This window comes from Rhinocladiella mackenziei, assembly GCF_000835555.1.
Source record: "Rhinocladiella mackenziei CBS 650.93 unplaced genomic scaffold supercont1.1, whole genome shotgun sequence".
NCBI lineage: Eukaryota > Fungi > Ascomycota > Eurotiomycetes > Chaetothyriales > Herpotrichiellaceae > Rhinocladiella > Rhinocladiella mackenziei.
In genome coordinates, this window is record NW_013550604.1 from 2453487 (window position 1) to 2476301 (window position 22815).

The 22815-nt window shown below is 50.9% G+C and overlaps 8 protein-coding genes across 8 annotated transcripts; 5 read left to right on the top strand and 3 right to left on the bottom strand.

Annotated features, from left to right (window-relative positions):
* Nucleotides 1-71: 71 nt before the first annotated feature.
* Nucleotides 72-909, bottom strand: Z518_00864 (uncharacterized protein; the record flags this gene model as incomplete). Its single annotated transcript, XM_013421465.1, has 2 exons — nt 72-787; nt 837-909. 2 exons carry the CDS (start codon nt 907-909, stop codon nt 72-74), a joined length of 789 nt encoding a protein of 262 aa, XP_013276919.1.
* A 532-nt stretch (nt 910-1441) lies between these two features.
* On the top strand, nt 1442-3772 carry Z518_00865 (uncharacterized protein; the record flags this gene model as incomplete). The annotated part of the gene is made up of 2 exons (XM_013421466.1): nt 1442-1454; nt 1509-3772. The coding sequence occupies 2 exons, from the start codon at nt 1442-1444 to the stop codon at nt 3770-3772; spliced, it is 2277 nt and encodes a 758-aa protein (XP_013276920.1).
* Nucleotides 3773-4290: 518 nt separating this feature from the next.
* Nucleotides 4291-6681, top strand: Z518_00866 (uncharacterized protein; the record flags this gene model as incomplete). The annotated part of the gene is made up of 4 exons (XM_013421467.1): nt 4291-4434; nt 4488-4621; nt 4669-5981; nt 6035-6681. The coding sequence occupies 4 exons, from the start codon at nt 4291-4293 to the stop codon at nt 6679-6681; spliced, it is 2238 nt and encodes a 745-aa protein (XP_013276921.1).
* A 1295-nt stretch (nt 6682-7976) lies between these two features.
* Nucleotides 7977-10544, top strand: Z518_00867 (uncharacterized protein; the record flags this gene model as incomplete). The annotated part of the gene is made up of 3 exons (XM_013421468.1): nt 7977-8755; nt 8804-9057; nt 9106-10544. The coding sequence occupies 3 exons, from the start codon at nt 7977-7979 to the stop codon at nt 10542-10544; spliced, it is 2472 nt and encodes an 823-aa protein (XP_013276922.1).
* A 993-nt stretch (nt 10545-11537) lies between these two features.
* Z518_00868 (uncharacterized protein) lies at nt 11538-13013 on the bottom strand (the record flags this gene model as incomplete). The annotated part of the gene is made up of 1 exon (XM_013421469.1): nt 11538-13013. The coding sequence occupies one exon, from the start codon at nt 13011-13013 to the stop codon at nt 11538-11540; it is 1476 nt and encodes a 491-aa protein (XP_013276923.1).
* A 2182-nt stretch (nt 13014-15195) lies between these two features.
* Z518_00869 (uncharacterized protein) lies at nt 15196-16872 on the top strand (the record flags this gene model as incomplete). The annotated part of the gene is made up of 1 exon (XM_013421470.1): nt 15196-16872. One exon carries the CDS (start codon nt 15196-15198, stop codon nt 16870-16872), a length of 1677 nt encoding a protein of 558 aa, XP_013276924.1.
* A 1027-nt stretch (nt 16873-17899) lies between these two features.
* Z518_00870 (uncharacterized protein) lies at nt 17900-18640 on the bottom strand (the record flags this gene model as incomplete). The annotated part of the gene is made up of 1 exon (XM_013421471.1): nt 17900-18640. One exon carries the CDS (start codon nt 18638-18640, stop codon nt 17900-17902), a length of 741 nt encoding a protein of 246 aa, XP_013276925.1.
* Nucleotides 18641-20897: 2257 nt separating this feature from the next.
* On the top strand, nt 20898-22667 carry Z518_00871 (uncharacterized protein; the record flags this gene model as incomplete). Its single annotated transcript, XM_013421472.1, has 3 exons — nt 20898-21188; nt 21242-21268; nt 21324-22667. The coding sequence occupies 3 exons, from the start codon at nt 20898-20900 to the stop codon at nt 22665-22667; spliced, it is 1662 nt and encodes a 553-aa protein (XP_013276926.1).
* Nucleotides 22668-22815: the final 148 nt, after the last annotated feature.

Sequence of the window (22815 nt, forward strand, 5' to 3'; positions counted from 1 at the left end):
TTTGAAGCTCGTCGATCAAAAAGGTCTCCGTTCGGCCGATTTCAGTCACCATGCAAACCGCGCATCCGTCATCAGCAACAACTGTTGGCCTGTCCGCGCATGACGGCATCATTCATGGTAAGGTTGACTGTCTTTGGAGCCTTTCCTTCTTCTCGTCCGGTTCCTGTTCCATATCCTTTGACTCCGCTTCTTCGATCGTTGAGATCATATTTTCCCGCTTCAATATTTTGATATATTCTTTCTGCCACCTCCAGGAATGCCTTTTCAACTCCTTCGCCACTTTTGGCACTTGTCTCGACATATTTGACGACGTTTTCTCTTCTGCACCAGTCTTCAGCCTCCTCTTTGGTCACTGCACGCTTACTACCACCTTCCAGGTCACTACTTTGGGCCGCCAAATCTGATTTGTTACCCACAAGAATGACCACGATCCCTTCCTCAGCAATCTGTCGGAGATCGTTGAGCCATGCGGTGACAGATTCAAAGCTGCTCCGTCGTGTGATGTCAAATACTAGTAAGGCCCCCGAAGCTCCGCGAAAATAGCTTCGCGTGATGCTTTTGTATGTTTCTTGCCCTGCAGTATCCCATAGTGACAGCTTCATTTTCTTCTGTTCTTCGGGTTCGGCATGACTGGCTTGACCGTTGGGTGTCCCTACTCCCAAAGATGCGTTGGCCGGTGGACCAACAGGAACTATCCGCGAACCGAACTCGACGCCGATGGTGACATCGTGAGAAGCCGAGAATCTGCCCTCACATAGTCGGATTGTCAGACTCGATTTTCCTGTACCTTGTCACTTGTCAGAGCTGCACTAGCACCGTGAACACTGTTGACTTACCAGAGTCACCGATGCATACCAGCTTCGCAATGTAGTTCCAGGGAAGCGTCGGGGTCGGGGTTATATTGGGCATGGCATGAGCGAAGTCCTGGAGGAGGATCGGATGTCGGGTCAAAATTCCGAGTCGACGATTATGGATGGCGGAAGCATATGATCAAAAACTCGTGGGAGATGAGGAGAGCCTTGTGACAATTTGAAGGGCTCGGAAAAGTCGTTGGAGGCGATGACTTGACTGCGACGGGCTGGTGGTTGCGGCGAGCAGGGGCACGCGTGCTTGTTGTATCTTCCCGAACGTACCTGAACCCCAGGGCCGAAGAAGCCTGATGCACCGCCTGCAGCCTTGGCTTATCCGCTTCCGACCAGTGTCCAGTGACCGGACCAACTCAACTGGGCTATCTTCATCCACTGACTCTTTCACTCCTTCTTGTCACTCCAGCACGCGAAACAGAGATCTGCCTTGACATCTTTAGGCCTTGGTGTTTTCAGCTAGAGCACTCGCTGAAGTCTACTCCTCCCTGTCTTGCCTTCTTAACTCTTCGGCGTCACTTATCACGACTCCAATCTACACCGACTGATAGCTCGCGTGGTCACTGCCTACGGGCAGCATGTTCTCCGAATGTATGCGGTGACGTTGTACAATCCCTTGAGTAAAATATATTGATAGATTGATAGACGCATCTCGGTTTCTCGCGCAGTCTCAGTCGCGCATCAACTTCGCTCCCGCTGAGGAACGTCGGTCTGGAGATGACCGTCCCCGACGACAGAACCAGAACTGGAGGTCGTCGACAGCGTCCAGGACTTTAAATCCTCGTGCCCCCAATCCCTATCAACCGACGTCGTCCCAGCTGTCCGCCTTCCCCTTTGCGTCTCGCCTGAACCCGCAACAAGCCCCTCTCTTCTATAGCGCCACCGATGAGTTCCGAGAAGAAAACGACGAGGAGGAGCACGAACGAGAAATTGCGGACTATTATGCTCTGCAACGCTCAAGACGCCAACTCGGAGCCAGTGATCTGAAGGCCTCTTCAAACACGGATGATGATGGAAGTGACGCCAGCCTGAACGGAGCCGACCGTCATCATGATGACATCCAGGATCGAAATCTTGGAAGAGGAGGTGGTATTAGAAGTTCATGGCATGGCGGTGCCCCAAAAACACGACGAAGGGGAGCCGAATTGGCCGATCTGGCCGAATCCACCGAAGAACAACCTGGTAGCCTCAGTCCAAGCGCTTCACGACATCGGATGGTCGACATTGGGTTAGGGGACACCTCGAGGAGTGACTCTGGTGATGATCCCCCGGAGGATTTGATGGAGAATCCACCGTCCATTCAACAGCTACGAAAACCAGGCCCCAGCCCGAAAGATGACGATGACTCAGATGAATCAGATCTGGAAAATGCGCAGAGACGACTGCTTGGACAGTCGAGAAACTACTCGGGAGAAGAGTCTGCTCCCGATGATATCCAACAAAGTCAGCAACCTAGACATGACGCTTTCTGGGGCCAACTCTACATGCTTGCTCTTGCAGCGATGTGCACGACGTGGTTCTTGGTCTTTCTACACACCCAGTCACCGAGCAAGAAACAGCCCCTTGGTGATACCGTCTACACGACTCTTCACGGGTCCTTTTATCTTTTGGCGACTTATACCCTTGTAGCGACCTTCGTTTCATTGTTTTGGCTTGCAGCGCTCCGATCATACGTTCGATACCTCGTCTACGGCATCCTGGTTGCGGTTCCAGTCATCCTCTACTCCTTCTCGCTGTATCCTTTGATCTCCAGTTACAAAGGATCGTGGCACGGCTCGAGTATTCAAGATACCGTCATGAGATGGAGTTCAATTGTGCCGGCGGTCATGGCGACCCTGTGGATCCTGGCGGTCATCCGGGGTCGATTAGTCATGCAGAGGGCCATTTCGATACTGGAATTTGCCACTAGAATACTGGCTGCCAATCCGACATTGGTATTGGTGGGATTTGCTGTCCTGGGATTCATTATCGGCTTTACGTGGATATGGCTGTCCATGTTCACACGGGTCTTTCTGGGTGGACATCCCTCGACGCGCTCGACCATCAGCAAATTCGTCATCGACACGTCCACGTGGTGGTTGGGTGTTTATTTTATACTGGTTTACCTCTGGACCATTGCGATTGCTTTCGGAATGCAACGGACGATCACCTCGGCAACAGTTTCGCAGTGGTATTTTCATCGCCTGGCAGTGCCCGCACCCACGTCTCAAGCCATCGTGAAAGCCGCGTTGTATCACTCTTCAACGACCCTCTTCGGCACCATAGCCCTCTTTACCGGGCTCTGCCTGTTGGCTCGACTCCCTCTCCTCATCTTGCCTCGACGATTAACCATGCTCCTTGGAGTCGCAATGTATTCATTCATCCCGAGCCCCATCGCTGTTTTGATCAATCCTCTTACACTCACGTATGCCGCCATCCATTCGCAGCCTTTGAGTGTCAGCGCAAGAGGACTTTCGCAGATGCACTTTCTCACCCCGAATAATGCTGCCACCTCATTGCATCCACAAACTTTCAACCGACGTCAGAGAAGCGACGGGTGGTCTCGCGATACCGCACCACTTTTGTCCTATCGATTAGCGAAACTTCTCCTTCATGCCACACGCTTCATCATGTCACTGGCCTTGGGTTTTGGTGGTTGGGTTACAACAGCACGATCTTTACGACTCGAGGGAAGTGGGGTGCGGGGAAGTCTTTACGCCTACGTCGTTGGTTTGATAGCCGGAGCCATTGGCTGGGGTATTCTTGGAGCCATGGAAGGTGTTCTGGTATGCATTGTCGATGCTGTCGTGGTCTGCTGGGGCAGCGAAGTGGGTAGTACGGGAACTGGGGAGGTCAGATATTGTAGAGAGGCAGGACAACTGTTCAGCGAAGATGAGGACAGGATGGGAGGACGCGTCAGTCTGGCATGACCATGCAGCATGGAATGGGTATGCTAAATATGAGTGTTCCTGGATAAGTCAATGTTTGATAGATTTGGAGGGAAGAGACTCGGGGGGAAGCTGTTGCTGTTTGACTCCTCTCACGTGCCTCATCCTTTATTTGTCCCTGGGAAGGGGGCTCCTTTCAAATCCCAGCTGGCGCCAAGGTGGCTCCTTGCTCCTTCGTCAGGTTGCGCAATTCATCCCATCTTTTGTACTTCCAATCCATCCTCCTTCTCCCAAGTCAAATAATTTCTCCTCGGAGACCTCTTGGTCCGGGGATTCTCTTTTCTTCTCTTCTCTCATTGTCCTCTATGACACCCTCTTCATCTTTTTACTTTGCCTTCTGAATCCTCGACACGCGTCGTATGATCCCTTGATCTTTCTCCGCCCCCAAATTTAGCCTTCAGATTTCCGGTTACTCTGCTTTTCGAGCCTTAGAAAACCACTTTCACCTTTTTCCTTATCTTTTCGCACGAATCTCTTTCTCCCACCTACACTTCCTTCAGATGGCCACGACGAACGGTGTTTACACCACCGGCGTAGGTAGGGACGAGGCTGAGCTGCGTCGAAGAAATATCAGCAGCTACGAGTATGCCAATGGGCAGCATGTGTACAAAGTGGAGGCTGAGGATACAAAGAAGCTTCAAAAGGTTGGGATCCCATGGTGGTCATTGGAAAGTTCGAGATCTGACAGCTTCTGCAGCCCCAGACCGGTATACTGCATTTCCTCGACGAGTGGGAATTTTTGATTGCCCCCTTTATCTTCACAGCCTTTGCCCTTTTTACGAGGCTGTGGAGGATAGGACTGTCTCCAATTGTGACATGGGATGAAGCCCAGTATGATGAGTCCATCTCCACTACGCCGAAGCTGACATTTCTAATAGTTTTGGCAAATTCGGATCTCATTACCTCAAGCGAGAGTTCTACTTCGATGTCCATCCTCCCCTGGGAAAGATGTTGGTTGGCTTGTCGGGCTACTTAGCTGGATACAATGGATCGTTTGAATTCAAGTCTGGCGAGAGATATCCTGAAGAGGTCAACTATACTTTCATGCGAGTCTTCAATGCCCTGTTTGGCGCCGTCACGATCCCTCTCGCTTACTATACCGCCCGAGAACTCAACTTCAAGCGCCCTGCTATCTGGCTGGTTACTCTCATGGTCTTATGCGAGAACTCCTATGCAACAATCTCGAGATTCATCCTCCTCGATTCCATGCTGCTCTGCTTCACCTTCACCACGGTCCTTTGCTGGGCAAGATTCCATCGACTGCGACACAAGAGTTTCTCCATCGAATGGTTTATCTGGCTGTTCTTGACTGGACTGAGCATTGGATGCGTCTGCAGTGTGAAATGGGTCGGACTTTTTGCCACTGCCCTAGTCGGTCTCTACACCGCAGAAGATCTATGGAACAAGTTTGGTGATCTCAAGATGCCCAAGATTGAATTGGCCGCCCATTTGGGCGCACGAGTGTTTGGTCTCATTGTCATCCCGGCGATGGTCTACATGTTCTCTTTCTACATCCATTTCCTGGTTCTGGAGAATTCGGGCCCCGGTGATGCCCAGATGTCCTCCCTGTTTCAAGCGAATCTCCGTGGCACTGACGTGGGCAAGGATTCACCGCTGGAAGTTGCGATCGGCTCCAGAGTTACCATCAAGAATATGGGATACGGCGGGGGCCTTCTACACTCTCATATCCAAACCTATCCTGACGGTAGTGGTCAGCAGCAAGTTACCTGCTATCACCACAAAGACGCCAACAACGACTGGTTTCTCTATCCCAACCGCAGCCAACCTGAGTATGACCCGGCAACACCATTGAGTTTCATTGCCGACAAACAAGTTATCCGACTGATCCATGCTCAAACTGGTCGAAACCTCCACTCACATGCCGTGGCGGCTCCTCTGACGAAGGCTGACTGGGAGGTGTCTTGCTACGGCAATACCACCGTCGGTGATGAGAAGGATCATTGGCAAATCGAAGTCATCAGCGACGCTGCCTCGTCTGACCGGTCCCGCATCCGAACTTTGACCACGGCATTTAGATTGCGTCATGTTGAACTTGGCTGCTACCTCCGTGCCGGAACTGTCAACCTTCCTCAATGGGGTTTCAAACAAATCGAGACGACTTGTGTCAAAAATTCCAGTCCTCGGGATGTCTATACCCATTGGAATGTTGAATCCCACGTCAATGATCGACGTAAGTTGAAGCGTCTCGTGCTTCGGTCAGTTTACGGCTAACTTGTCTTGCAGTACCTCCTGGTGAGGCCAAGAACTATCGATCACCTTTCTTAAAGGATTTCATTCATCTCAACGTGGCCATGATGACTTCGAACAATGCCCTGGTGCCTGATCCAGACAAGCAAGATGATTTGGCGTCGCAATTCTGGCAATGGCCCATCCTCCACGTGGGACTTCGAATGTGCTCATGGGAAGACCATATCACCAAGTACTTCCTATTAGGCAACCCGAGTGTTTATTGGGGCTCGACTGCATCATTGGGCGTGGCAGGCCTCCTCGTTCTGTGGTATCTTATCCGTTGGCAGAGGGGCTACGACGAGCTGACTCAAGCCGATATCGACCATATCCACTATTCAGGGATCTACCCGGTGATTGGATGGTTCTTCCATTACCTGCCCTTTGTCATCATGGGCCGAGTCACCTATGTACACCACTATTACCCAGCCCTATACTTCGCGATATTAGTTTCCGGATTCTGCCTGGATTGGACCACCCGAAGACTCAATACGACTGTGCGATGGGGCTTCTACTTCATTTTGTACGCCATTGTTATTGGATTGTTTGTTTTGTTCAGCCCCATCGTTTTCGGTATGCAGGGAGGCAACCGGCAATACGCATACCTTCGATGGTTCAACCGATGGAGAATTTCAGATGCTTGATCTTCGACAGGTGACTCTTCCCTCAGCAACCTTTGAAAATTAATGGGCATTTTTGGAATGATAACCAAGTGGCTTTAGAGGAAACATGGATGGACGTGAAGGAAAATCAGATTTCCCAACTTTTTGTAAAACCCAAAATCCAATGAATTCGTTTCTCCTCAAAACCCTAGGTCGGGTATGGTGGCCACCGATCACGAAGACGTGCATACTGGCTGGGGCAGTCTAGGCATAACGTTTGTGCGATGCATGTGGTGGGAGAAAAAAAGAAAAAAAAAAAATGGCGTACCCAACGAGAGATGATTGCATGTAGTCATAATGGAATGACTTCAATTTGAGTCGCGCACGAGACAAGGGAATCTTCAACCTTGCTCTAATTAATCCTCAGGTAGGGGGATGCTTTGGTACATTGTGGCTGTTGTGCAAGTTCTAGGAATGTTGATGGTGGGTGTAGCTGAAGCGAGCACGAGTGAACCAATCAGCGCGACTGGGGCCTATTTTTTGCTCCGATAAAGAATCAGAGATCATTTACCTCTGTTGAACCGCGGAATCTGCTCTGAACTTGCCGGACCAGGCAGTTGCATCAACGAAAGAGGCTGTTGATATCGCCAACATTCGTGTGCCAAAGTCCAAGCTGCAAGCACAGAGGCAAGTGTGGCTGACAGCCTGAAAAAAACTATACCAGCTTCCGGTAATTGACATGACACGCTCTGCCTCCTACTTGATGCTCATTCATCGATCGATTGGCGAGATCAAAATTGATATCACCGACTTGGATACAGTGTAACTTTGGAGTGTAGGAGACACGAGGGGTAGTGAATGTTTGGTTGGGGAAGGAAGTTTGGTAGATTGAGGACTGAATGCGCTCTGTCCGAAATCTTTGGACGCCCTTTTTGAGGGTCAATCATTGTTGCCAGGTCTGCAGCTACGTAAAAAGCACGCGGAGCCTCGCTAGAGGGGAAATCAGCTGGTGGTCAAAAAGTTCGCAGTGGAAGACGAGGCTGAGGCCAAGAACCTTATTGCACTATTCCGGTACAGGACTAGTCCTTCAATCGAGAGGGATATTCGGCCCAGTGCGGGCTTGGGGCTGGTCAACACATTAAGGACCTGGCGGGGATATTCGCGGCGGCCCTGCGCTCTCAATGTCTACGCTGTCCCGCATCTTTTCGCTTTTGTTCCCGTCACTGCTCTGAATCCCTGCACCAATATTTATATATTTTCTCCCTCGGATCCGCCCAAAATGCCCTCATAGTCTCCCTCTAGCTCCCCCCCTCTTCATTTCGACTTGCAGGGTCATTATGGACCCGCAACGCGCTTCCGCCGCCGACAATGTCGCTGCTGATTACCCCGACGATCCCAACATCGAAACTACTTCTGACGGCAGGATTGAAATGGCCCAGGATGAGATAGACGCTATCATTAGGAACAAAAGAAAAGTTCGAGACCCAAAAGCCTGCTATGCTTGTCACCGCCGCAAGGTCAAATGTGATCGCAAACTGCCCTGCGATTCGTGTGTCAAGCGCGACCACCCGGAGCTATGTTCCTATGAACGACCTACCAAGAAACGTCGTATTGCCCTGGCTGGTGCTGCGAATCAGCCTGACGGCGGCGTTTCTGATGGCCACGACTCGATGACATCAAGCGGTGCCAGGGTCACGGTGCCACGGCAGCTATGGGAGCAGATGAGCAGGGAGTTACAACAGTTGCGTGGTGCTGTCAAAGCTGATAGATTCTCATCTCCTAGCGCCATACAAACAGAATCTGACGATATCAATCTGGGGGGTGCCCCCAGTCGTTCGGATGAGGCCGAAAGAGAAGGGATTCATGCCCCCAGTAACCAGATGGGGACCATGCATTTGGGTTCCAGATCTGTTCTGGCGTATATGATGGGGCTAGGCCGGACCAAAACCGCTCAAGATACCGCACGATCACTACTCGAGGAGAACATCCTGCCGAAACTGGGGTTGGACAACGAGAGTGCCACTTATCCGTTTGTTGATTTATGGAGCACCGATTCCAGCATGCAAGATGTCAACGGACTTTGCAAAGCAATTCCAGATGATGAGTTATGCAAAGAGTCAGTGTATGTCCACCATGGGCTTGACTGCTTACTGAACCTGCATAGATTCTTTGTCGCTTACCGAGATGTCGCCTGCACAATCTATCCCGTAGTGCCCGATACGGGAAATTTCGAGGACACTTTGACGTTTATGCTGTCAAATCGTGCCCGGTCCGTCCGCGACAACCTCGAAATCGATCCGAACAAGCCCTATGGGGTGTCGTTCCCCTGGCTGGCTTTGGTATTTGCCGTCTTTGCATCGGGCTCTCAATCGTCGGATAGACCGGCAAAAGAAAGAGAACTGACGTCTCAGGTTTACAGTAGGTGCACGTACAGCATGGGGAGATTGTCACACTGACGCGATACAGTATGCTGTTCTTATCAGGCTCTCCGCATGTCCAACTTTCTGACCCATCCCTGTCTGGAAACCATCGAAGCTTCTCTGATTATCGGAAATGTCCTCTCCTATAACATGAACCCCGGCGTTGCCTATATCTTTCTGGGCATGACCCTCCGTATGGCGTTTTCGATCGGACTACAAATTAATTCACAGCAGTTCACAGATGCGGAGAAATGGACCCGCCGCAGGATTTGGTGGGCACTCGCCTGGCAAGATTCCCATTTCGCCGTCAGTTATGATCGACCGACTTCGAGCGTCCTTTGCATTCCAGATATTCCGTACGGGAAGTTCAGCTCACCGGGAGATCGAAGTTATGCGGAAAGTATGTTTGCGATAATTCGATTAACACAAGAAATCGTCCGCGAACGTCTCCTCCATCCTCGGTCCTACATGACGTGGGATAGAATACGGAGATATACCGAGGAAATTGCCGCTATTGTTTCACAAGGGGCGGTCCACCTCCGCGAACGAAGTCAGTGTCATCGGATGACTCAACATCTCGAACGGCTTGCGTTGAAACTTCACAGTTCTTATGTCACCAGTGAATTGTGTCGGCCAGCATTGAAAGACCCGCCTCCGTCTTCATCGGATTCAACCGATTTAACACCTGCTCAATCACCTTCAGGGGGTCGGAGAAAGACATCCAGCACGTCTGCCCAATCGCCAAAATCTCCGGTGTTGGATGCCGCAACTCGAGCTCAGTTCCGACGTGAGTGTATCCAGAACTTAGAGGGAACAGTGGCGGCATATGTCGAACTACATTCGGTGAGCAAGTTTGCAGCCCGGTCGTGGATTGGTATTCAACGCTCCATATCGGCGGCTTTCCTCCTGGGCACCCTCCCCGAAACCAGCAGCGATCCACAAAGACTCTCACTGCTTCGTGATCTGGAACAAGTCATTGCTCAACGGACGATGGAAGATCCCAACTTTGATTTACCGCAGGATGGAAGTCCGGCGCAACGGCAGCTGTCAATATCTCAGCCACCGCTCGCCGAGTCACCGCATTGGGCTAGGAGTATGACAAAGTCCCTCAATGCTTTGGGCAAGTTGAACGCGGCTCTTGCAACCCCCAACCCCAATGCGAAATATCAAGGCGCATACCTGCCCAACGCGAATGCCCAGGCGAATTCCGGGAACCTGTACCTGAATATACCCACCAGCTCGAGCCCGACTCAAGGCCAACCGTCTTCTCGGTCTCAATATTCTTCCCTTACGAATATGAAACCAGAGCCATATTCCCCGGCCCTCGCCACGTCCGGCGTCATCGGCGTCGGCATGGGTCCCATTACACCCGACAGCACGGGGTCGTCGAGTGATTGGAATTTTGGCAACATGGCTGAGCGTGCGGCCGAGTATGTACAGGCTCCACTTTGGGGTGATGGTGGCCTTGGTGGATTCGTTTCTTGAAAGTTGTCCGTAAAGAGGGGAGTCAGCCTAAGCCGGGGGGAGTGCTCCATACGTATTTTGCTTGCCCGATCAAAATGAGCCGAAGCACGAGGGATCACGTATCGCGGATCATGTCTTCCAAAATGGTATGGAATGTCGCATGAATGAGTATCTCGAGCCAGTCCAAAAATTCGTTTGATCAAGGAAAGCGTCTTTGGCATTTGGCTTAGCATGTTTGTCTTAATGTCAAGGGGCCCGGTCCATAACAATATATCTCCTTACCTACACTTCAAACATTCACTTTGCGGATTGACTTCTTGATCGGATGAGCTTTAGGTATCGGACACAATCGGTGTCAAGGGCCAGCACACATCTAAAGAGATGACAAACCCCGTATTCGAGTTGAGCAGGTCCACCGCTCAAGATAGCGCGGCTATGTGTGTTATTACCCTAGTGACACTGGTTCCATCTTCCATCGAACTTCATTGTGATGAGTCTAAAGGTTCCTTATTCTTCGTCAGATACCGGATAGACACTCAGCGGCGGACATGACGAACATCAGGGGTTTATCGGCATGGGTTTCTTCTCTATTCGCGACGATTCCGGCGCTGTTCAGCGGGTCGTATCAAGGTATCTCTGGGTCTTCCTTGCGTCATCGATACCATGGACGATCTTGACTCTGAGATTCTGGAGGTGGAATCTGATGTGTTTAGTGCATGCTCGGACTGCGCAAGAGGGATATATGTCGATGCCGTGAAACGTTGCGGTGAAGATGAACGCTTAGGTTCCTCGATCTATTTTAATTTGGCATTGATGCTCATTCATTCGTCCATCCTCAAGGAGATGCAAGAACGAGACAACCATCTAGCAAATTTTGTCGTACAGTGGTAGGCAGAGAAGCACATTCGACCATTCATTGAAGGGCTTGTGTGGGCTCAAGGAGCAGATGCTCGTTATAACTATCTAGCACCTCTGTATCCCTCCACCTCTCCCCCACGAGCCACTTTGGGAATCTCACTGTGCTTTCATCGCCAATAATCTCTCCATTCTTTCTCGAGTGAGCACATACTCCCTCGGCACACCGATCCCCCCAGCACAGTCCTCACTGGCCTTGTACTCCAGTTTACTTCTGCCTCGGACACTCTCTAGCACCAACCTCGCAATATGTCTGCTACAAAGTGGTGCATTTGTCATACCGTGTCCTGTGTAGCCACCGCAGAGGAACAGGCCCGGCATATCCGGCACAGCGCCGACCCAGGGGTGGCCGTCAGCAGAAGATCCGATAATACCGGTCCACGAGGCTACGATTTCCAGAAGCGGCTTCTTCTGCGATTGGGGCTCCGGTGCCGATTCTGTCATGGGGGAAATAAGGTCCAACCGCTCAGATAAGCTCCTCAGATACAGTTCGGCATGGGGATCGACGAAGTCGTCGTCACTGACTCCGACGCCGTGACCGGGGACGTGGTGCCTCCCACCGCCGAACATGAGGTGTCCGCCGCTTCGTTTTCCATCACTGTCTGGCAAGATCGGGTTCTGCACCAAATAGTCACTCATCACGCGATCCTGGCTCCCGACGCCCATGAAGCCATAACTCTTTGGGATCAGTCGCTTCGCGAACGGCGAGGTCTTCGGCAGAACCAAAGCAGACATCTGTGCCTGGACAGGCGATATCAGGCTGGCAAACTGTGGTAGTAGATGTGATGTGTATGCGTTCGTAGTGAGGACGACGTGCTTCGCGTGCACTGTGCCCCGGGATGTGTACAGGAGCCATTCATCGCCAGAGCGAGAGAGTTCTGTGACGGCGGTTTCGGCCTGAAGATTCAATCGTGACGGAGGGAACCGCGACAACATGTCCTTCCACGTCCACACGACGAGCTTGTACGGCGATAAGCTGGCGGCAATGTTCTGGACGAAAGCACCCACCGCGTCCACCAGGCGCAGTTCTTTGAGCTCTTCGGCGTCTTCGACAACGCGGACAAGGTCTGTGTGGTTGAAGTCCATGCCTGTGTCGGCGTCCTGCCCTAATGCAGCCTTGGCCTCTTCGAAGAACGTCTTATTCCAGAAACCTAGACATCCTGGCACCTTCCGGAAATCGCACTCGATGTCGTTCGCGGCAACGAGACCCTCGACATAGTGGAAGTTGGCGAGCTCAAATCCAATGATACCACTCCGTTCCGAGAGGATTAGTGGTTGCAAGTGCCCGCCATTGCGACCCGTGGCGGCGGAACAGACTGTTCTGGCTTCCAGGACGAGGATGTCCAAGTCCAGCTCATCAGATTTTGTCAGAAGCTCACGGGTCGCGAACGTTCCGCTGACCCCAGTACCGATAACGACGATCGCGGCCTTTGACGGCAGAGACGATGTCGAACGGTGATGTGCGATTGAATTGGGGTGCGAGGTTTGCCAGAATGATTTTGTTGGGTTTGGCGATGGAAGGCCAGATGGTTTGGACGCTGTGCTGATGGGTGGGGGACTGCTGGCGTCGCCCATGTTCTTTTCCTTTTCCCTTTCCCCTTTTTTGGGAAAGGGGAAAATTCTCGAGATTCTCTTTTCTAGAGAGGGTATCTGCTATCAGGAACTCCAGGTTGCTCCGACTGTTGATCCCAGATCTGGGCTTTGTGCAATGGGATGGACGGGGACCAAAGGCGATACTTATGTCGTGTTTTTCATCTACTGTTTCTCTCCCTCACAACCGTGGGAAATCTCGAGTTTCACCCTATTGTTGCAATGTCATGAGCAGATGACTGATGAATTTCTAACCCGAGAGTACGCATCCATGCTCGATACGCAGTGACATGGGAAGAAACCCGTTCAGAGAACCTGGTGAAGAGAATCTCCTCGGTGGGCGTAGCGCTGTTACGCGGCAACCAATCCACTTTCCTCCAGGAGCCGTTGCACATCTCCGCCGTGAAGACAGACGCCGTTTTCCCCCTTCAAACTTGACGAGTGCTTTCATTTCTTCGCAATTGAGCCGGTGTGGAAGGAAACAACGAGCGCAAACGACTTGGTGATTTTCTTTTCATACGCGCTTGAATTCTCTTTGTACAGGGTGAATCGTGATAGAATCATACGAAAATACATCTAGGGGTTAGACTGATACTTTCCAGATAGAAATCATGCGCCCCGCGGAGGGGACCCTGTCTCTGAGGGCGCCTAGTTCCTAGCCCCTTTAATCGTCGGCCTCAACGTCAGCCTCATCGTCGCCCCCAATACCCTTATGCTAACCCGCATACTCCGCCTAATCGAAGCCTGCGAGGTACTGGTGATCCCTCGTATGTGATTTTGTTGTGGGTCTGGTTAACAGGTCATGGTTGGTGCAGTGCTGGCTTCAGCCCGCCTTTATCCAAAGCGGAAGATACACTCAATTAAGTCGAAACTCCTGATGAAAAGCGCTCTCCCAAGGGATGGTATAACACTACTGCTTAACGAATGTCTTCCCAATTTCTGAGTCTGTGGCACAGCTGCCTTCAACTTGCGCTCATTCAAATAAAAGAAATGCAAGTCTGAGCAATCAACGAATGTCAACAGATCCAGTTACCCCCCACTCTGTCTGCGACTTCAAATATCAGAGTTCGCTTGTAGTTCGAGCTGATCCGACCACCGCTGAGCTGTCAGCATTGAACACGATGGGAAACGGTGCAATGCATTACCGATGAGGGTAATTTTCCCAGCACTCTTCCCTACGCCGTGTGCTCGCGCAACGCGGCAATTACTTTCTCGATGATCTCGTCTTGTTCCGCCTGATTTCGAGGTCCGATGCCCTCCACGACACCAGGAATCAGACTGGTCAACTTGAAGGGGACCGGGAAGTTTTCTCCAGCCATGTCCCATGGAGTGAACCGGCCACTACCCTTTTCGTTCTCGTCTCTGCACAAAATCGGTGTAAACCTGCCACTTCCCCCTTCATTCGGGTCCCGGCCAAGAACTAACATGCAGTTGCCACTTGTCTGCTCATTTCCGTAAGGGATCGCCACACTTTTATCACATGATTTATCTTTCTCTAGGGAAGAGAGACACATGTTGGGCGCCGCGTTGACGTAGGAAGATGATTTGGATGAGAAAACCTACTGAAAGAGCCGAGAAATCGAGTCAGCCTGAGGGAATGCTTGCTTATCTATCCTGAGTCTGCCTGGGCTCGCTTAGCATGGGTTGCTACTGAGAAATGAATTTGCCTAGCGAATTCAGCCTTCCAGTCTACAGCTATTGCGGGGAGAGAGCTGTCCATGTGTCCGATCAGCACTGGTAGATTCGGTCTGCTGCAATACAATGGTGAGGCGACCCGCAGACAGATAAGGTGGAATGAATCACATTGGCCTGGTGTTGTTGCCCGAATTCTATGGATGCTTTGCATTTTGCTGAGGGACTGCATTAGATGCATATGAGATGCATTCCAGACTAGCTTTGAGGAGAATAGATCCCGCTTCGCTTCTGGCGGATCACCTTATGGCTCAGAAATACCGGTTTCTCAACCATAGTCTCTCCTAGGATTAGCGACGTTGATATGTTACATAGTCCATGCAAACTCGAATGGGCTGCGTGTCGGTTCTCATCGTTGATAAAGTCTCGAGGCAGGATCAAGTCGTGCTGCAGAGGCCTTCTCGTTCAGCAACATGCCACATACTGCGTTTCCGAATCACAATAGTCTCGCTCCTGTCTTTACCGATCGGTCATCATGTCAGCCGGGTGGGTGGTGTTATCTACCAAATGGGACTTTGCAGACGTGCAGGCCATTCTCAACGTATTGATCAGTTTATGGGGTGCCATTGGTATCTGGACTTTCTCTCGATACTGGTACCAAAGAAGCAGCACCAAGATCCTCGAACGCCGTGATGTGGACCTGGCCACTCTCTTCACGTTCACCGGCCCAGGAGATGCCTGGGACCTGTTGTTGCTGCTCGGCAAGAGGCTGTTCTCGCTGCGATATCTACCGCTGTTGTTCCAGATGATTGCAGTTTTCTTCGTGACTACCGTCACCATCCTTGCTGGTCCCATCGCCAGGTTCTCACTTCGGTCTGGCACAGTCCTGCGCCAAAGAAGTTTGCTTGGGCTTTCCGCGAAAGTCGAGAGTACGGGCAGCAACTTGCAAATCAGCTCGGCCAACGTGCCCTGGAACGAGACTATGTACAGCCTGAATACTGCCAACTTTCCATATGATCAGTTGTTGGACTGGCTCCCGCCGAGCACGTCTTCATGGACGTATGTTTCGGAGGAGTGGAATTCAACGTGGCACGCTCGATGCCAGAGAACTCCCCAGAAGTTCCTCGACATAACTGCCAATCCTAACTATACCATTGCCGATCCCATCAGGGCCTTTCCAGCGTACGGGTCCACCTTCCCACCCGGTTTGCTGAACGATGAAGAGTTTCGATATGAAGTAGACTTCTGTGGGTGGATAAACTGGGGCGATTATCCGACGCCTGTTATCGATGATGTAGTCTTCTATGTGCTGCTTTCTACAAATCCAGCGATAGACGACCAGATGCACCAAAACCGGGCACCCCTCCACCTAACATTATCATCACTACATTTCAGCAATGCCACCTTGTTGGTAGAAGACAGATTAGTGGACGAATCGGACACTTGGCGCGTGGAAGGCGATGCACAAGCATCCAGCTATACTCGGATCGACTGTGAGCTCACTCGACACACCCAAGTCGCGAATGAAAACACAATCGCGTGGCCGTGGACCAATGACACCTCTTCCATTGTCAATGCCTATGCCGATTACTATCGCGAGGGGGTCGCAGACATGTCTGATAATCACCAAACCGTCTCGCCTCTTTCACCCGAAGAGCTATTTCGCTTCTACCAGACATACATGATTACAGCCGCCACAGACGACGACCTTGCGACGAACAGGACTATAAGTGTATTGGTAGAAGCGGTTGAGATGTCGCTTGCCTGTCTTGTTATCTTCGTCCTGCTCATTCTATTGGTTATCGTCGGAATTGTTCGATATGTCAGCTTCTTCATCCGGCATCGGAATAGACTTGACGAGCACAACGTCCCCGATGCAAAGCTGGAGTGGATGCTTCACACGTTCCGAAACTCACAATATATCACGGATCACGATCGCCGGCTGACGAAGCGTGAGCAGTTCGAGAATGGCGTCTATTCCAGCAGGTGTCTCAATGATCGTTCGCAGTTGCCATCGCCAGGGATCGCACGCATCTATAGCCGGCAGTCGTCCATCGCCGTCTCACCCAAGTCTGAGCAACGAACACCCTCCAAATCTGCAGACACCCCTGTCATAGATATGAGGAGCAAGGCCTCTGAAGAATCAAACAACGTGGAAAAGGCCGCATTGTCGACGAACACCACAGTCGCAGAAGAGAACTCGAATCCATAACTTTTCTAACTCTCGTCATCAAGCACCAACAGACGGTTGTCGAAGGAACAATATTCCCACGACAAGTCGACTCCTGTACAACGATCTGATTCATGCGAGAACAAGTGCCAGTCACAAAACCCAGAGGGCCCAGAATAAGTGCTCCTTCAGCCTTAATCAATTCACTCCAGCTTTCTGATACGTGTCCAATGCGTGAGATCCCTCATCATGAGAGACTTTGTGTTCGATCATCCGTGGGACTGGGTAATGTTTTACTCAGCATCCGTTCTGGAAAGGATTGAGCCTGATATCTCTTTCGGCCACCGTAACACGGTTCGAAATTCCGGGTCAGCACACTCCAAGGCATCTGCCGGGATCTCACAGTCATTCGGAGTGTGCATTCGAGATCAGCATCCCTCGATAGACTTCTGTTCGTCGAGGAAATGGTCTTGCGTTTACATCTTCACGAAGCTGACCATTGCAGAATTATAGGTGAAAGGATGTAACAAGATCATTATAGCGTTTACGTCTATATGTAGACTCTTGTCCCATAATGAAGATACATTCATATATGTGCAGACGCACATTCAGTGTGACTGTGCACTTTGCTTACTACTCCTAGATTCAGATGTCCTCCGAATTGGACACACTAGCAATGACAGTTCTGCTTTGATAGCCTGCTCATAGAATAAGAAGAAGACATCGTTTATCGGATTGGGAGGCTACGATTGAGGGTTTCGACACCGTTTGAATCGAGAGATACTGATCTGTCGGATTCACTGCCTCGTCAATTGTTGAGCAAATGCTACCCCGTCTATGGTTGTCTTGCTCTTGAGTAGCGCTGGAACGAATGGTGTTTGAGACCACAACAGGTTTTCTCATGTCTGATTAGTATATGGTAGTGCGAGAATGGGGTTCTACCTCATTTTGTTGCCATTGGTGAAAAGGGAGAAATCAAGAACTATCCTCCAGCCAATCCACCAAGCCAACAGTTCTGGCCCCAAAGCCTCGTTCATCGATCTCCTTCCACAGAGTACTTTTGTTTCCCCTACACAGACTCCCCAGCAGCCCTTCGAATTGACTTGGCCATCTCATCCGGCATACTTAAGAAAGGGCTATGGCTGGCATCCACCATCTCCGTTCTAAACCTCCCATCAGCACCCTCTACCATTTCCTTCTGCGCATGAATGGGAATCGCCAGGTCTTTCTCACACAATAAATAGGTGCTCGGCACATATTTCCAAGCTGGATATGTGACCTTGCTGAAGAAAGTCCTGTAGCTGTGCGGCTTCAAAGTCCCGACGTGTTTTTCCGGACTCTTGACGTCCTCGTAGAATGTCTTGATAGGCGTGGCGGGATTGACAATCGTCCCATTTTGAGAAATCTGGAACCAAGGCAGCGGCTCCCCCTGGAGTGCGTCCATCAAAGATACGTCTTCAGGCAAGGCAAAGGCGCAGCAGAAGTAGATATGCGAAACGCCACCTTTCTTTCCCTCCTTTTCGCGACTAGCTTTATCGAGGCCGCGGACAGCTTCGTTCCCAACGACACCACCGTAAGAATGGACAACCAGCAAAATATCTTTGCCTTGGTCGATGATCGGTGTCATGACAGACTGAATGGCTTGGACGTCAGGTTGGAAGTCTGTAAGTGGTTCGGCGGCGCCAACAGAGGCGAGAGTCACGCCTTTGGTCTCGTATCCAGCTGCCTCGAGACGTTCCATCACCATGTTGAAACAGGATGGTGGGTGCCATGCGCCTGGCACGAAGACGACGACTGGTCGACTAGACATTTTTCTCCTCTCTGGTATCGGTGTTTGGTGGAAATATCAATGAACCTAGTCCTCGTGAAAGAAGGCCTCGAAATCTGAGGAAAATCCTCAAATGGGGGGTTGAAAAGTATACCAGTAGACAAACATTCACGAAGCTTTATATATCCTTCCAGATCTCCGGGTAAGATCCTGTTCACTGGGACAAGAGACTTCAAGGATCGCGTCCTCCCCCGGCCACGTGATACATACTAGGTGTTGTAGTAGCGGCGGGAAGAGAATGTATGAGCTAGCTACGGGGGATGGCCACTTTACTTATATATGTTCCTTAAACGAATGTAGCCTAGTGTAAGTTACAGTAGAGCCCTCGGAAGAAATCCACAAACCCACTGAGCATCGTCAACTGCTTCCACCCCTGCTACTCCACACAACCTTCTGATGAACAAGATACAAGTAGACAAAACCAACGACTAATCAACCTTTTACCATTATCCTATTCCCTTCTTCCTTTGCTTCCATCTCCCGTTCCGGATATGACATCATCGCCCTTCGGGATGCGTGCTGATGGAAAATAGGAGAATGATTGGACATGGAGCATGCGATTGGGTTCGATCCCGATGAGAGTTGTGATGAGATTGAGGCATTTTTGAGACCTCCACCTCTGTACACATGGTTCCTCCAAATGTGAGTCTGTAGAGCTATCATTAATGCGTCCATATGTACTGCTGTACGTTGGATCAAATTCTGGCGATGGGGTAAATGTAGATTCGGTGGGAAGCCAATTATCTGAATACTGTGTTACCCGAGTGCCTCGGCTCCTCTATTGACCTGAATCGGTCTTCTGCTGGCGCCGGGATACCCGCTTCCTCGATCAGGTTAGCCTTGCTACCTACCTTGCTCGCTCTTCCACGTTTCACAACCCCAGTTATTCCTTTGCTTATGCGAGCCAGTGTCACAAGGCTGGACCCTATTATTTTTGGTTCTCCGCGTTTCATCGAGCGCTAATTAGTGGATGCGATGGTACTACCGAGATAAGGTGGATTAGCTGGGTAGGGTGGGACCTCGCCACGAATCAGCCGTACCGCTCCCACGGGTCCAAAGATCATGTAGCCTTAGTCAATCTTAAGCTCGACGTTTTTCTCCGCAAACCTGTCCACCCAGCTGCGAGACAGAGATTAAGAAACGAAGATGTGCCTTGTCTTCATAATGATATAGGTAGAAGAATGTCAAGGCTGACGAATCCAGCACCGCTGAGTGGGGAAAGACCGAATGAACGGAAAGTTTACGGGTAACGTCAACGTCAACAAGATCAAGGTCACCCTATCAGAATTCCTTCGTCTATAGTATAATTTGACCAAGACGAACCGCCCACAACATCGCTTCGGACTGTCGCTGTTGCCGCTCCGTGCAAGCCAAACCACGACTGACTGTCCGGGCCCAATGCTGATTCAGCCTCAATTAGATTGATGAAAAGCTTGCAGATAATACAGCGACCTTCATAATGGACTTACAAGGGGGAGAACCCTTGAGACGCCCGCGGAAACGCGAAATTGCCAGTCAATACCCCGAATCTCAGACAGACCTTGATTTTCAAAGGAAATGAGTAAGCAGAGAGTTTCGCAACCGTTGGACGTCGATGCTACTTTCACAGGGCCCCCCGATGCGGAATTGCATCCACGCACCCTGAACTCAGTCAGGTCCACGAAAGAGGTCACGAATTTCAGGAAATCATGTGCTTTTGGTCAAATCTTGGGAGCTGTTTCCCCCAAACAAAGCACGGCTCGTATGGCCATCAAAAGATGCACAACAAGCTGTGTAACCAACCTAGCTTCCTATTTAGTTGAAGATTAGCGAAAAGGCGGCGTTTATCATGTTCGTGGAGTGATGAAATGGTGTAGACGCAGGAGGACTGCTGAGAGGATTACTGGTCGACCAATGGGTGCTCATATGGAGCCGCTAGGCGGCTTTGTGAATCGTTACACATCGCTTTCGATTGACTACCCCCCCGCACTAGCTAAACGCCACCAGAAACCGGAGTCGCCCCTCGGGCTGTTCGTGGCTATGTTCCGGCCGGCAGTCAAGGCCCGTCCCGCGGCGCTTCAACCTTTTATCGTTCCTCCATACAGCCCACTTCGATTGACATCCCCCCGATAGGAATGCCTCCGGACGGATATGTAACCCCAACAACCTCCTCTCCTGTGCGAGTTGCCTGGTCTAATGTCGCCAGCCCGAGCTAGAAAGCAGCAGTCCAAACAGGTGAGAGAGAGCATCACTCTTTGAGATGGCCCAAGCTTCCGTTCCGATTCTCATGACCAGTTTCAAACATAGAATACAGACGGACCACCAGCTTCCCCGAAGAGACCACGTACTCGAGCTTTTGTCCGAAAAGAGAAGTTACAAAAAGAACCCGGAGAGACACTGTGTACACCCAGTACACGCGCCCAAAGTAAGCCACTCACTCCACGACGGAGCAGCGGGTCAGCCTAGGCGGGAGTTTCAGAAGTGGTTCACCAAACAGCATAACTACATTCTGCTGGTGGCCCAGGACATCTTTGCGACAGGAAAGGAGCGAGTATAGGAGTGCGAGAGCAACTGGGGACGGCTAACAGCAGACGTGCAGAACAGGGTCGTCGCGGTATTCGAGGGAAAACGGTGAGTGCGCAGGGTACCAAGAGTCCCTCGCAATGACCACACTAACACTGGCCAGGATTCAGCGGTCTCGGAGTGGCTAGGTCACCTGAATCCTGCGCCGCTTGACCAAGCACAAGCATCCTTCAGATACGACCTTCCTCTCATCGGTCATTCCGATCCACGCGGAGAAAGCATGGAATCGTCAAGCTCTCTTTCTAGAGTTTCCACGACTACCGCTGATGATTCCAGTACGGTGAGAGACTTTGACAAAAGAGACAGGGCGCTGAGTTGGGAGAAGCTTCGACTCAGGCGCATCTTTAAAACTGCCACCGAAGACGAGAAGTCGAAGGACCTAAAATCGAAACTCGTGCCCGGACCAAGCAAATTGCCATTCCGAGAGATTCCGGAATTCGTGGGTTTTCTGAAGGAAATCCTCGGAGAGTGCGAGAAGTCGCGTCCGAATAAGGACTCTTCCGCTGTCATCGAAAAATTCAAAGACAAATTCCATGAATGGCAATCGGACCATCGTCTTGCTTTGATGACCAATCGAGAATTCGGAATGGACATCAGATACAGTATGTCGGCGAACGAAGCAGTCCTGCAACGGACCATCATGCTTTCCATCATTGACCGATGTTATATTCACGACTTGTTCTCATTTAACTGTGAAGGGCAATGGAGGTTAGACCAAAGGTATCGCTTGCCTGTCACGGGAAGGATGGAACATGTTACCCTGCCAAAACCCGACCTGGCTGTCTTCTTCAAACTGGAGGCCCTTACCGGACCCAATATCTGGGCTCCGTACCCTAAAGAGATGGCCGGGTCCTTGCGCCCGGATGGCGGACCGGAAAGATGCTTTCCTTTTCTTTTCATGGAGGTCAAGCGCAGCGCTGACAATCTCGAATCAGCTTTCCGAGCAAATCTTCATAGCGCCAGCCAAGCTCTCTACAATATCTTTCAGTGGATGTCCTTGGTCGACTTGAACGACATCTTTTGGGAAAATGTTCGGGTCTTCTCCATCGATCTTAATGCAAGGGAGATCAAATTACGCGTGCATCGCGCCGCGCCGGAGAGCGACAACTCCCTGCGTTTCTATTTCGACGATATAACATCTCTGACCGAATACACCAGAGACCAAGCTTGTCAACTTGTTAAAGGCGTCTTACTCGACTACGCAAAAAGCGAACTCTATGGTATTTTGAAGAACACATTTCAGAAAGTGTCGGAGAGGGAGCAACTCCTGGCTCAACAACAGGCAAGAAGCTACCAAAACAAACGAAGAGCAGAGCAACCGCAAAGTCAATCTTCAAAGCGAGGACGATCTCGAGTGGGAGCTACAGTTCCTCCAGTGCCGGTGGACATAACAAGCGAAGGTGTAGATCCTGCTTCATCGTTTGGGGCCAGCGGCCTCACCATTTGAGAGTTCTTGGAACATTCTTTTTCCCTAGGTGTTTCTCGAGCATTTCACCCTGTTAGCTCCAACTTCATCCAGTGGTACAGGAGTTAAATCTCAAAAATGTGTAGGACGCCATAATATGACGTGTGAAGGAGAATAAGCATCGGCCGAG